The sequence below is a fragment of the Dreissena polymorpha genome, chromosome 16, assembly GCF_020536995.1.
Source record: "Dreissena polymorpha isolate Duluth1 chromosome 16, UMN_Dpol_1.0, whole genome shotgun sequence".
NCBI lineage: Eukaryota > Metazoa > Mollusca > Bivalvia > Myida > Dreissenidae > Dreissena > Dreissena polymorpha.
This window is the reverse complement of record NC_068370.1, coordinates 42,408,785-42,423,252: the sequence shown is the minus strand read 5'-3', so window position 1 is coordinate 42,423,252 and position 14,468 is coordinate 42,408,785. Positions and strand designations below refer to the sequence as shown.

At 33.4% G+C, this 14,468-nt stretch overlaps 1 protein-coding gene across 1 annotated transcript; it reads left to right on the top strand.

Moving 5' to 3' along the window:
* Window positions 1-1,125: 1,125 nt before the first annotated feature.
* LOC127861787 (gamma-aminobutyric acid type B receptor subunit 1-like) lies at window positions 1,126-13,170 on the top strand. The gene is made up of 6 exons (XM_052400468.1): window positions 1,126-1,167; window positions 2,067-2,237; window positions 2,664-2,765; window positions 6,068-6,263; window positions 12,013-12,159; window positions 13,076-13,170. Exons 1-6 carry the CDS (start codon window positions 1,126-1,128, stop codon window positions 13,168-13,170), a joined length of 753 nt encoding a protein of 250 aa, XP_052256428.1.
* The last annotated feature ends 1,298 nt before the right edge of the window (window positions 13,171-14,468 follow it).

The window sequence follows — 14,468 nt, the reverse complement described above, 5'->3', positions numbered from 1 at the left end:
ATATTCACAGTTCTCAATTTATAAAACTTTGAACATGAGTTCACCAATTATTACAGGCATGCTAAAGACAACCTCAAAAAATGCCTTTTTTTAATGTCTAAAACCGGATATTAAAAAACAACTTAATATGAGAAGAAATACGTTTTAAAAAGGTAGTCGGCGTAAAAGCTTACTTTGAAAAAATGTTTGCAATTTACGTTTCTAAATAAATAAACAGAAAACAAAAGTTTAACTATTGTGTTTTTTATGTGTTAGTCGCATATTAACCGTCTGAAATGTGTTTTATCATTGTCAACCACAAATTAGTGTAAGTAGATAAAAATTATACTACGTGAGTGCATATCATATGTGTCCTCATATGCCTTATTATGAGTATATTTCTTCACTATCGAAATAAATCGTATGCTAATATTTTATTTAAACGCAGTTTTCTTTCGACATACATTTGAATCACACTTTCATAGCCGCGTTCTGCGAAAATAGGGCTTATGCGTCTCGGCCAGCGTATCTTAAACCCAACATGTGCATTTGTGGAGTCTGGTCAGAGGCAATGCTGTACGTTACAAAATCAATCAATGTGTTATGGTCTTATTATGTATCTCTTGACCAAACTTAGAGATGCGCAAGCTGAATGGGCTATATATATGAAGGGCGCATATGGAATTAGACCCATTTTCGCATGACGAGGGTCATTATAAATCTCATTGCGTATTGTAAATGGCACATTTAGAACAATTTGTTCGATACAAAATTGAATTCAAAATAGCAAATTTGTAAATAAGGGCAGCCTATCAAGGCGTTCAGGAACGATTTTCAGACGTGCTGACCGAGTACGGCAAACATTGTGGTTGGATTGTTAAACGATTTCCCTCTTATCGTGACACACCGGACGATTTAGTGAACGAGTACTGACCCTGAAATTCTGCGAGATGGGTTTTAACGCGTAATTGTAACTGGGCCACAATTTGTGTAGTTTGAACATACAGATCGTAGTCCGGAATTCCTTACACTGAACAGTGCTACATCCTTTGCGCTGAACACAGACATCGCGATGATGCCAAGTTCAGAGGCTTTATCTCGAATCAGCATATGAAATATTCGATGGGTAAAACAGCTATGCCGAATATGTCAGAGTTGTTGACACCGTTTGAACTGCTAGGGAAACAAGTAATGCAGTAACAACAAAGTGCGGGTCAACAGGGCTGTCTTTATGACTACCTAATTCGTGAGTAACAAGTATTGCTCGCAGATTTTTATTTTTTTTATTTTTATCAATTATCATAGTGTATATGTTGAAATTGTATATTGTGTCAAAAATCAAAAGTTAAGTACAGGAAATGTTCATCATGAAATTATATTCTTAGTGAGGTATTTGATATTCCAACAATATTCATTTGATATGATGGTGATTGCAAAGTGTCTTTATATTCAGTTCTCATTATCATTTTTATCATACTTTCTATGCTTTCAGAACTACCAAAAAGGGCCGTGTTGGTGTTATTTTGTCTAAGTTATATCTATAAAATAAATAGGATGATAAAAAGAGCACACAAAAATCGACCCGTGCGTTATGGCATACTCTTTACAAATTTAATTGGCGTATGTTCATTTCAAACTTGCGATTTATTTTGAAAAATGAGTTGCGTCTTAAATTATGCAATAGCGAACGACTTTAATGCCTTCAGGGCTTTGATTTTCTGATCTGTAGAAACGTCAGGCTATCGTCGCGATATATAACGTTAAATTGGCCAGATAGAATTTGCGCGCGAAGAGTTATGTGTATGTGTACACAATTTTTGTTTACAAAACACAACGTATGTATATAGCATGATCACACCGAACGGTGTCAATGCAAACTGTCTCTGTTATGTAATATCTTTTACAAAAATTTGGCCTAATGGCCAATGTCAGTTGCCATAGCTCGCAATATTGTTACACAAATGGAATGCATGTTTACAATATACTTTTAAGAAATTTAATTAAAATTCAAGCATCATTTATTGGAATAAAATATATAACGAAACAATTTTTATTCTTTGCAGTTTTGTAGTTGTTTGTGTTTCCAGCTCAGTTACGGTGCCACATCGCCAATCCTTTCGGACCGCGCTCGGTTCAAACGCCTCTTCCGGTTGAGTGCCCCGGATCAGTCTATGAACCCTACCCGCGTCAGCCTCTTGCGGGCCTTCAACTGGAAACGGGTGGCAATAATACACGAGGCCCTTGAGTTCTTTTCTGTGGTACTTTTTCTGGCTTTGGCATATTCCTATGACATAATTGACATATATTGAACAAAGAAGTTCTTATTGTTCAACATGTTAGAAGCAGGACAATGGAAAACTTGTTTTTTGTCTTTATGCAAGATACATGTACATAATTCTGAATAAAAAACATAATACAAAAAAATCTTAGGAAAAATGATGCTTTGTAAAGCTTAAGTACGTATTCTCGGAACAATTGAAACTATTTCACCGACTTATTTAATGTGTCGTAAGAAACGCAGTTGAGATTCCAAACGATACTAGAACGGACAGTTGTGCCTGTGTGTTCGCTAGTCTGAGTGATTTCCTGAAATCATAAGAGTTGTGTTAATTTAATGGTTGAATTAGCTGAATCATTGACGTCTTCTTATTATAAGTCATAATATGTTCTAATGTACGTTTCAGTCAATTAACGAGCTTGTGGGGGCCCTTAAGGAAGCTGATATAGAAATAATCTCCCAAGAAGTTTTCATCCAAGATCCGGTCGCAAGACTGTGGAATATCAAGGTATTTGTTTCTTTCTTTTTTAAATCAAGATTTTTTCGGACTGAAAATAACGTAGGCAAACTGTTTTGCTTTAAATAAGCAAGGTTAACCGATCTTACTAAAATATTATATTTAATTATTCTGACTTAATCACAAAAACAAAAACGATGACTAAACTCGTTTTACGACTGATGAATATCAAAGTGATCTTAAAATCACGAGCCTAGTCGAGAATGAATAGTAATGAACATTCCCTATGAGAATATGAGAATAATATGCAATAATATAATGTATACAAAATTCCAGATAATACTTCGCAATTGATAAAATTATATAATATGCAAACAGCATTATTCAGAAGCCCATGTAGAAACTCATTGTTTTAAAGGTAAACTTACATAATTATTTAATAACGACATTTACTGAATGTTGTTCATACACGTTTTGATGGATCTCACAAACGAAAGCAAAAATACTTGAGACAGAGGATCTGTTGCTTCACGAATATCTGCCAGCTCGGAACAGATTGTTCATTTGGTCAAGAATCATAAACTGATGAGTACCTGTAGAATAACATAAAAACGGAATTTACACCATTTAGCAAATCATTATGACAAGATATTGAAAAACCGCAAGATAAGGAAAATCAAAACATTGTTACACGAGATTAACAGCAGTGATAAGTAAACATTGAACCGTGGTTTTAGTTTTTAAAATGTCCCCATTCAGCACTTAGTACAACAACATATGAAATCCCATCTCATTCAATGGAAAAAAAGCTTAATCGTTTGTTGCAAACGAGTTCAGATATGCGGATAACGAATGTACTTAAACAGTTGTTGAACAATATAGTTGTATCACACGAATAATTTACACAGGATTTTACTTAACTTATATCACTTATACTTCGTAAATTGCATATATTAGTTTGGTTTGTCTATCCAAATCAAAATATTTAAAATGGCTGTGCTGGTAATTGACATATTGATTCAAACTCCAGACTGTTTATAATAATTTTATACAGGTAATGCCATCAACCATCATGCGATATAAAAAAAAATAACACAAATGTTCACCGTTCGGGGTAGGTGTGATATGCCTGAGCCTTTTGCCCCTTGCGCACAGGTCAATGTCACTCTCTTAAGTAATTGCAAAACGTGTTGGCAGCAGTAACAGGTAGAATAAATTTATAGCTGTGATAAAAAAACATATCCAGATAAAAAGATCATCGACTTCGTATTTTATTATTGTTCAACAAAAGCTGAAATTCAGACGTTTTAAGTATGTTTTCAAATTATTATGTATGTTTTGTTCCAGGATCACGATGCACGTATTATTTTTGCACACACCTACGAAGACAAAGCAAGAACGATACTGTGTAATGTACGTTATTTTGCATTCATGCAAATATGAAATATATTAACAAACGTATTGAGTTTCAGTTTATTCTCCTCTGGTATGTTGCCTATTAAATACAACAAAACAAAAGGCGATTATAAGATGCATGACTGAAAACTGCGAAAGCAGGTTTAGATTTTCCAGAAGTAATTCTCTCAAGGAATGTTTGACGGACTTCTTACAAAGTTTTTTTTTCGAAAGTTGTCAAAATAAGGTCCCATTTTATCCTTCTCAATTAAAATATAACAATACAGTAGATATGCGTATCTGTAAGCTTTTATCTTAAGAGTGGTTGGAAAGATTTCACGCTCACTTTACACATGTTTTGTTTTCCATATTGTAATGGCCCTTTAAACTAATTTTGGTAAAACTATTCCGGAATTCGTCCAAATAAAGCGTTTGTATATACTTAGAAATCTGCATATGTACAAATTAGGCGAACACACGTTAATCGGCATGCTAGTTTCTCAGAATCGGATTGAGGTCTATCATTCAAACATATACTTTATATCGGAATTATGACCATATTGTATACAGTTTCTTTTCATTAAGAGCCTTTTCACACTAACAATCTTTACACAAAAGAGTTATAGACATGGTACAACTCAACAAGGTACAGCTTTTGAAACTTAGACATCTTATATTTGTATTTAAACTTATTTTTGCATCAGATATTGTGCGGGTTGGGTCAAGGTCGAGTTCATCGTAAGTAATTGATAACAATCGTTTATACGGAATAACTCATTAATAGCGTAGTCATGAACTTAAATATGTGAATTCCTAATATCCAGAAATCGCGAGGGTTGCATTTGAAATCTTGAGGACAAGGTGTTTCATGTGATATGTATATACATATATATATATCACATGAAATCCGCTTAAAAACTAAAGCAAACAAATAAAGCAATCGTCATGAAACTGCATACATTCCATCAACACTTCGCTTGATAGTGCATATATGGTCAATATCATACTTTAGATACTTACTATGGATACATGTTTTCCGCTTTTTAAATCGATAAAATGTGAGCTAGTGTTTGTGAAGAACATACGTAAATGCCTTACTATGGACATATGTTTTCCGCTTTATAAATCGATAATTTCCTTAGCTATTGTATTTGAAGTTCGTACATACATGCCTTACCATATCCTGGCAGTACATATGAGCTTGATATAATCATGATTTTGGTTTATAATCTTAATAACTTATTGAGCTATGATTATGCATATAATGATTATGCATATATACATTGTACAAGAACTTCATTTTTTCATACGGTCCATATTGGATGAAGGTCAACTGTCAAGGTCTATTTAAGTAAACATGGAAATGGTTTCAACACTAAATATATGCTTATGTACCTAATATTCTTTTAAAGTAGCTAAAGTTAGAGTAATTAAAGAACGAGAATTTCTTTCTTTATATATTCGCTAGAGTGTAATCTTTTGCAATATTATGAGTTTTTTTGCAAAATAAAAAAAAAACTGAACTATTCATAAGCTTAAATATCTTATAAACTTAACTATTAACTAATTAACAAGAAATCATATTTAGAAAATAATCGCAAACAACTCTGAAAAGAACAAGAAAAGTAGAGCGCGCTGGCCATTTAGAGGTCATTTAATGTACGCAATGTTTGATAATTTAAAACATATTTTTTATTTAAAATATCTGTATCAAAACACTGTACGGATGTTCACTCTTGTTTTTAGTTTAACAAAACACGAAAAGTCTAAAGATAACACCTTGATTTACAACAACTAGACAAACCATGCATCTCTGGCGTGTGGAAGCAATTTGTATACACATGCAATTTGTGTACATAGAATATCTGCTTTTCTTGGAATTTCAAAGTCAATGCCAATTGTTTATACAACAACAAGGCATGTTGGAATTTTTCATGCATGCGTTTTATAACGATCAGGCGTACAAGCTAGGCATGTATGGGCTGAAGATCGTGTGGATATTCCCCGGTTGGTACGCCGAGAACTTCTGGCAAACTCATCAGAATGACATCGGCTGTACTTCAGAACAAATGAATGCCGCAGTCGAGGGTTCTTTCCTCACAAGCGCTATTTTCTACAACCCTATAGAGGAGAGGGGAATCGCAAATATAACAAGTACGTAGGACGTTATAGAGTCTTATGGTGCGTTTTGAATAAAACCGTTAAAGCCACCGCCTTCAAATTTGTTCTTACTTGGGTAAGAACCTCAAAACTTAACGGATGTTTAAGCTAATATAAATTGATGTTTGTATAAAATAATGTGTTCATGTTATTCGAAGGAAATTAAATAAATTAAGCCACGCTCTATTAAAACCGGGCCTGATACATGTGCGTAAAGTGTCAGCCAGGATAAACCTGGGCCGGACGACACGTTTTTGCTTTACGTATTATTTCGTTAAAAAAAGTATCCTGTTAACGATAATAAAGTCTAGGATAATGTTGTCCTGACTGAAGAGGCTTATCGAGGACGATCCTTTACATACATGCATTAAGTACAATTTCCACAGTGCGAGGCTCATAAATACTTATGTTGGCGGAATACGCGTTGTGATAGAAAATATAAGGAGCGAAATCCAGGTTCAACCTTTTACTTGCAACTCATCAAATCAACAACAAATCATAACGGGCGTGAGGTCACGATGGGCAAGCGTGCGTGAACGTCACGTAACAAATGGCGCGTTATATGCCAACGTTACAAAATCCCAACAATACTGTACAAATAATCATGAAAAGCTAATGGTCAAATGTAGGATGTTAGGTATTACTTAGTGTAGTGATTTCTACTGTTACTAAACTGTTTCATTAACTAGCCGTTAAATATTTTTGCAACACGGATTTAGTGTAATGGTGTTTGGTTTGTCACTGGTTTGTACATTTGAAGAGAATTACACATGGTTTTAACAAATGTTTAATGCAGTGTATTAACCGCTTCGAATCGGCCTAAGCATAATCTTTACGTCATTCCTTTTGTATATAATTGCAAAGAATGCACTGGAACTTTCGATTAAACAATATTTGCAGCCATCCGCTTATAAATCCCTCTCGGGCCAATGTTCACTAACCCATTCGTAGAAACAAGAACGACAGCCTTCTTATTTTTCTGATAATATTAAACATACTGTTCAATTACGAAAGACGTACTTAGTGTTTGAAAAGGATTGATTAATTAGCTTTTTACACGCCCATTGTCAATAAAAGGGACATTTTCATTTTTAAAAGTAGTTAAAAACCAACTTGTAGTTAGCAAAATTTTAATACAACCAATTGAAACTTTGAATGATGAAAAATTTGATATGGGTGCATTGCGTGTGCTCTCAATAAACATGACAGTTACTACAAAATCGAATATATAATATACTCTGTAAGATACGTTATACATTATATCTTTTCAAATTAAAACTACACAATTGACAACTATCCCAAGATATATTATTCATTTGAATGAAGGAATGAAATATTATAATAATCATGATAAGTTATTTCCGTATGGCTTTTTATCATAACAGTTAAAATAAATATATATATATATAATACACAAGTTCAAGGATGTCTTCCTGTCATGTATAGTGTATGTGTAAGACAAACATATTCTTCCAAGATATTGCTGTCATAACATCAGTCTATTAGTATCTCATTTACAGTGAAATAATTATTAGTATCTCATTTACAGTGAAATAATTTGCAGTTTATGTGTGGAGAGAATGGTATGTATTTTGGTAAAATGAATAGTACTGTCTTTTTAACTTATCTTACAAAAGTATATCATGCTTTGCAGAAAGCACATTTTAGAAAAAACATATCAATGAATGACTGGCATTCCTTTCTCTAGTAATAAAATCGTTTTAAAAGCCTAAACAGAACCACTTGCTGAAATAACTGCAAAAACATGAAATTGTTAGCGTATCTTACATTTAACCTTATATAGTGTCAACTTAACTCCTTGTTTAAGATGTTTGCTAGTTTAAAATGAAACAATATTTGTATATATACATCATGCATTATGAGTTTAAAATCATCCGATGTAAGCCATGCTGGACTGATATTTTGGCATTTTATGCCACTACAAAAGTTAACGTATCTTACAGTGTGAATTTGTCTTAGAAAACAACTTCGTGCATAGTCTGTTGCTAAATATCCGTTTAAACTATTAATTAGTCAATGTTTTATTATTGGAGTGGCTATATATATATAATTTCATTATACAAATATAAAGTCTACAGTGTCAATGAAAAAGAGACATTATGCAAAGTGCTACATGTGCTTATTAACAAATCGCTTTAGTTCATTGTTCATTCTGTTAAAGAATCAAGTTATATCATGACCAAACTATTTATGCCAGAAGTCTAACATTATTAGTAGCGTATTGGTAGTCATATACCGGTATAATCAAGTAAGATCACACTTTATTTTAAATAAATGTGATGAATATAAAAGTCGTATGAAATCTAACAGTACGAGCACTCGTTGACAAGTTCTTTTAAAGTATTATTTGTGTGATTATTTGTATCATCTTAACTGTATACAGCGCCAAGAAAAGATCATGCACTAACCAAGTGACAGCTATTAGATAAGGTAAATTAAAAAAAGACAGCGATTTTTATTAATGTAATTATTATACGTTTATTAGTCTACATTCTCCATGAAACACAGATTGTGCAGTTTATTGTAAACAAACTGCGTTTTGCCATTGCGAATTTCATGGAGGTATCTAGGTCATCTACTACTGTAACATGTCAAATTATTAAATTTATCATGTGCCTGCACAGGTCATTCACATTCAAATTATTTCCCTATCACTGTATTCTTTCTGATACACCCATGGTGGAGTTCGGATAGAAATGTAAGATACCTTAGCAAAATTGTAAGATACGTTAAATACACTATCAAAAACACAAGGCCTAATAAGTATTGGTATTGGCAAATTATATACGTATTTATATTTTAATGTATGAAATGTTGAACCTTGTTATATCATCCAAGCATGCATTTACTGACAGCATAAAATTCATCTTATAAATATTGTGCCCTAAACATACCATAGAGCGTGTAAAATACGTTAACTTTATGTAAGATACGTTAAGCCAGTGTGTTACGTTTTATGTACTAAACAGCACATTTATTCATTAACAAGACCTTTAAATATTAAGATTAAAGTATAATATCATGTAAAACACAAAACAAATTATTCTATAACGGTAACCTATCCCAGCAATAACGTATTAAATTAACCAAGGGTCCAAAATCAAACTTTATATCAAGTTATAATGAACATGCCTACAGAACCATAGTCATAAACAAAGAACATGGTTCTGTCGAGTCTATCTAATGTTAGCTTTGCTCGTGTGTGGTTTAAAGAATCTAAATATAGGATTTTGACAAATAGGAAACTGATAACATAAAAGCATATTAACGTATCTAACATAACGGATCTTACCAGCATTTTTAGTTTTGTATTACCATCATACTTTTTGTCGTTCGAATTACATGGAGAATAATAGGTTAGTGTTGATTATAGATCGGGTTTATCATGCGAGGCTTAGAAAACAAAAAGCACGAGCCTTTGCTTTTTCGTTTTCGTGCCGAGCATGATACACCTGATCTATAATCAGCACTAATCTATTATTCTATTAATCCCACTTTTTATTCAGTAAACTTTTTTTTATTTAAACACAACTAGTTTTCATGAGTGTGTGACGTAATTTGATAATGACTGTAGTGTAACCAAGGTCAGTGTATTACTCCGCGTTCCAAAAATAACCGCTGATCAAATAAAAAAAAATAAGCAGAATATCGTTCTGTAACAAAGAGTCGAGCGTTATTAATTACAATTTTAATCATAATTACAATTTTAATCATATTGAATTGCAAATCTTAAAGTTTTATAATATCAATATGACATTAAGTTGTTATATACAAGGAACTACATTTGTTTACAACGTTGCCTTACACCACACACAATTCACTTTCGATATCAAACTATCAAGTCGATCACGAGGTGCACAATATTTGCTTCTTTGTTACGAATTTGACGAAATAACAAAGATTACTTGGATTTAAGCTTATTTTATACATTAATATTTTAAATGTTGAAAGTGGCACCAAAGAATTGTGAAGCAAAATTGTTCGAACTAGAGAAAGACATTTGCTGGTGAAGTGACTGGGTGGGGCGAACATCAAGATCAACTTGTTGAAGTTGTTTGACAGGAGACAGTGGTATGTCTAGGCTGCATTTCGGCCATAGTTACTGTGCATGAAGGTGAACAAGAGGAAGCTGTTGGATTGCTACATATACTGGACTGAGCAAGAACACTTTTGCTGCTGTTCAACAGATATGTTGGAACAATTGGATATGGACTGGACATTTGTGTGCCCTGTTATGGCCATGGTTTCAGTGGGTGCAATGTTTGCATTTCGAAGTTTTTGGATCAGGAATTTGCGAACTGAGTGGTTCGTTATTCTCTTGTGCTTGGGAAAGCCGGTGTCTTTTGCCCTGGCCTTCAGCATCTGACCTAGCTTGTTGACACCCAATTGTTGACGCAAGAACCATTGGGATACTGTGTCATTTGTGCGTATTTCCAGATAGAAAGGATGCTAACTTGAAGAAAAAAAACAGATGGACGCATATCCGAGTACAACTTGTAAATTAACACAGGATTTCTTGGTCTAGACGATTGTTTTCTACGGTCAAAGAGGAGCAACTCGAACTGACTTCTTCAAAGGGGAGCAACAACAGCAGAACCTATTTGCATCATAGTGTAAAATGTACCTAATACAAGTGGTTTTAATGACAAAAAATGACAACAAACACGTTTTTTACTACTTTTCTTTGTTTTAAGGTCATTAAGATTGACAAACATTTGAGATTGTTTTTATTATTGATGCACTTGGCAAATACAGGTGACAAGGTGCGTGGGAAAAAGTAGTCCCGGTTCGGCAGTTGATGATGTCATTTTGTGCCGTTGATTATAGCCTTGCCGTTGATTAAAGATGAAATTTTCTAAACACGGCTTTAATCAACCGAATTCGCTGTAAAAGTGGGATACAATAAATGTTCTGTATCTTTTCATAATAGTTCAGGTGACTAAAGGAACTTAACCTGGAATATCATAGTTGTGTTCATTTGGATTATTCAGTCGTTAGAGTGTTAACGTATCTTTCACAAACTGTACGCACCAATTAAAAATTCGAATTTCGTCAATTTGTGTTGTTTTAATTCTCAAGCGATGAGTCTTATTATTATTATAAACATATAATATGACCACTGCCAATGTCATATACATATAATTCAAACTATATTTACATAATTTCATACCAACTATGTGTTACCAAAATTTGTTAACGTATCTTGCCGTAGTTTATAAGACACTCATTTAATATGTTATGTGAACATAATGAGCATGATTTCAGTGTCAATTGCATATTTTAATGTTTTCCAGTTATGTTTCCTTCAGTTCACAAACAAAATCCCTTTCTAAATCACCAGTTAATAATATTGTGTGTCCCTACCACTTTATCACCAACGCCTGGGACATTAGAAATATTACGTTTTAGAGGTATCGTCTATGTCGTATGTCGTCAAATATCTACTTAAAATGACTTTTTAATTCGGTAAAAAATCTTGTGTTCGGGTACCAGCCTTCGATGTCTGTCGAAAACAGCTTCAAAACTTAGCACATTTAGTATCAATTAAAATATATAGGCACGGGACAATTACAATATGAAAATGTCCCTTTAATTGACATTGGGCGTACAACATTAATAGGAATAGTTTTTTTCTATGTTGCACTCGATGCGTAAATTCGTTGGTACAAAGTTAAATTTACACGTGAGAAAGATTATAAAGAGAAGCTTTCTCTCTTGGCAGGTTCAGAGTTCCAAAAAAGGTTCACAAGCCACCCGTCCTACAACCAAGCCACTAGCGGCTACGACATAGTGTCTGGACAGTGCTACGACCATATCTGGCTAGGTGCGATGGCTCTAAACTGCACTGTCAGTGCTCTGGAAAGCATGGGTAATATCGTTAATAGGCTTGTTTGTATTTATTGTATTTAATGTTTATCTCACATATTGTAACACGACCAAAGCAGCAGAAGCCATCGCCCTGTAATTGGTACGCAACTGTGTTCCTCACTCGTGTTATTTGGTAACAAACTATGCTATATACAATGTAGTTTTATTCCTTTAGTTGTATTGTGTATGCCACTATCTCTTAAAACATGAGTGTTACCTTCGCCCAAACCAATTAATATTAAAAGGTTTATTTTACAGACTTAAATGAATACGATATCAATGTGATTTTCATTGCAATATTATTTTCATTAAGCTGTCTAGTCGTCAAACATACATGGTATTTCAACCAAATTGGTATTCGGATTCGTTTAAGGACATCCTAAAACCTTGGACCAGTTCACATACGCGGATGGGGACATTGCAGATATTATTTTTGACTGTACCAGGAAGGCATCCATTGTTGGTGTGGCTGGGCGGGTTTCTTTCAACAATGGCTCAGATCCAAATAAAATCATAAAGGTGGAGAGAATACAAGGTGGTATTCGTTTTGATTATTGTTGTGTTTTATAGAATCATCACATTTTACCACGAAAATTCGCGCTCCTATATAACAAGTCCGCCTTTTCTAAACGCGTACGTTTAATACTGTTCAATATCGTGTTCAAATTTTAGTTTCATTATCTTATTTTATCAGTTATATATCATTCTGAAAAGTTTTTTAAACGTTAAATAAACATGTTAACCTCATCACATTGTATTTTTATATATCTAAACAATGTTTTCTTCTTTTGCCGTTAACGTTTTTTCTGCAAATTAAGTTTGCCTATTATACACTAGTTAAATTGTTGTTTTTACATTTATTTTTAGATTTATGTTTGTGAAATAACTTAACTAACATTTACATAATTATGTTTAAGGGGGAAAGCGAGTCTTGGTGGCCTACTTCCGACAGGATCTCGCCCCTGATTCTTACTTTGAGTGGATCAAAGGTGCCCTCGTCTGGAAAGGTTAGGCATATTTTTCAAAACAGTGTTGTCTTTCTAAATGATTAATCCTAAGCTAAATAGCGTAGGAACCGCCCTTAATTATGCTTGTTTGTTATGCAACAATACTTCTACGAAGAACATGAATCACGCAGACTTTTAAGTACCGTAGGCGTAACCTAAATATCCGTCATTATACTTAAGGTTGTCGCTCGCTCATGTAAGCACCATCTGTAACCAGTCACATTCTTTTAAATGCAAACCAACCTATTTTATCTGAATTCTCATTAACACATGAAATTATCATTCTTTCGTATTTGTTTTTGATATTTTTTTCAAAACAAAACACATACAAATAAAAGTATTAATATTTACTTTAACAACATGTAGAACCGGATATACTGGAATCGTCTGTCAAACCCTGGAGCAAAATTATATACACTTTTCAATTTAAGATTTCCGACCATTTCATTTCAATAAAGTAAATAAATGATTTGAAATCTTCAAATGAGGCTTCTGGATTATTGTGTGAATTTTCTCTATAACTCTCAAAATCAACGAACGTTTCGTAAAGTATTTCGAAAAATAAAGTAACAACCTAAACAGTGTTCCTTATAGCAATAGCCACAATTTCAACACTAGATGTGGTATGATTACTTAGATTTGTGTAGATACAAATTGCTCGTTTTTGTTTATTTGTGACACAATTCCATTTAAATTTCTCGCGAATATATCTATTCATACGACCGACACACGAACACTAAAATAGTACCAATGTTGGTGTTCATGTTTCGTATGAAAAGATATCGTTACGGGAAATTAAAATGGAATAAAATATGCAAAACAATAATAAAATCGAGCATTTTGTATATACAAACATCTATTTTACCGAACCACATCTTGCGTTGAAATTTCGGCAATTGCCATAAGGAACACTGATTTTTAATTGTTGAACTTTATTTTACAAAATATTGCCCGAATTTGTTGTTGATTTTGAGTAGTTATGGGGCTTTAATTCACATGACTGAATACCGAGGCTATACGTTGTAGTTTCTTCAATATCACGTGATTTAAAGGATGATTTCAGTGATACAGCACTGTTGTAATTGACATCGTTGCATTTTAGTTTGTTAACACAGTTGGTTCATGTAACTTCCATTTAAAGGGGCCTTTTCACAGATTTTGGCATTTTTTAACTAATTCATCAAATGCTTTATATCGATAAATGTAAACATCGGATCGTAAAAGCTCCAGTAAAAAATCAAGAATAAAATTAAAAAAAGGAAAAGAACATTGCCCGGACCAGGTTTCGAACCAGTGACCCCTG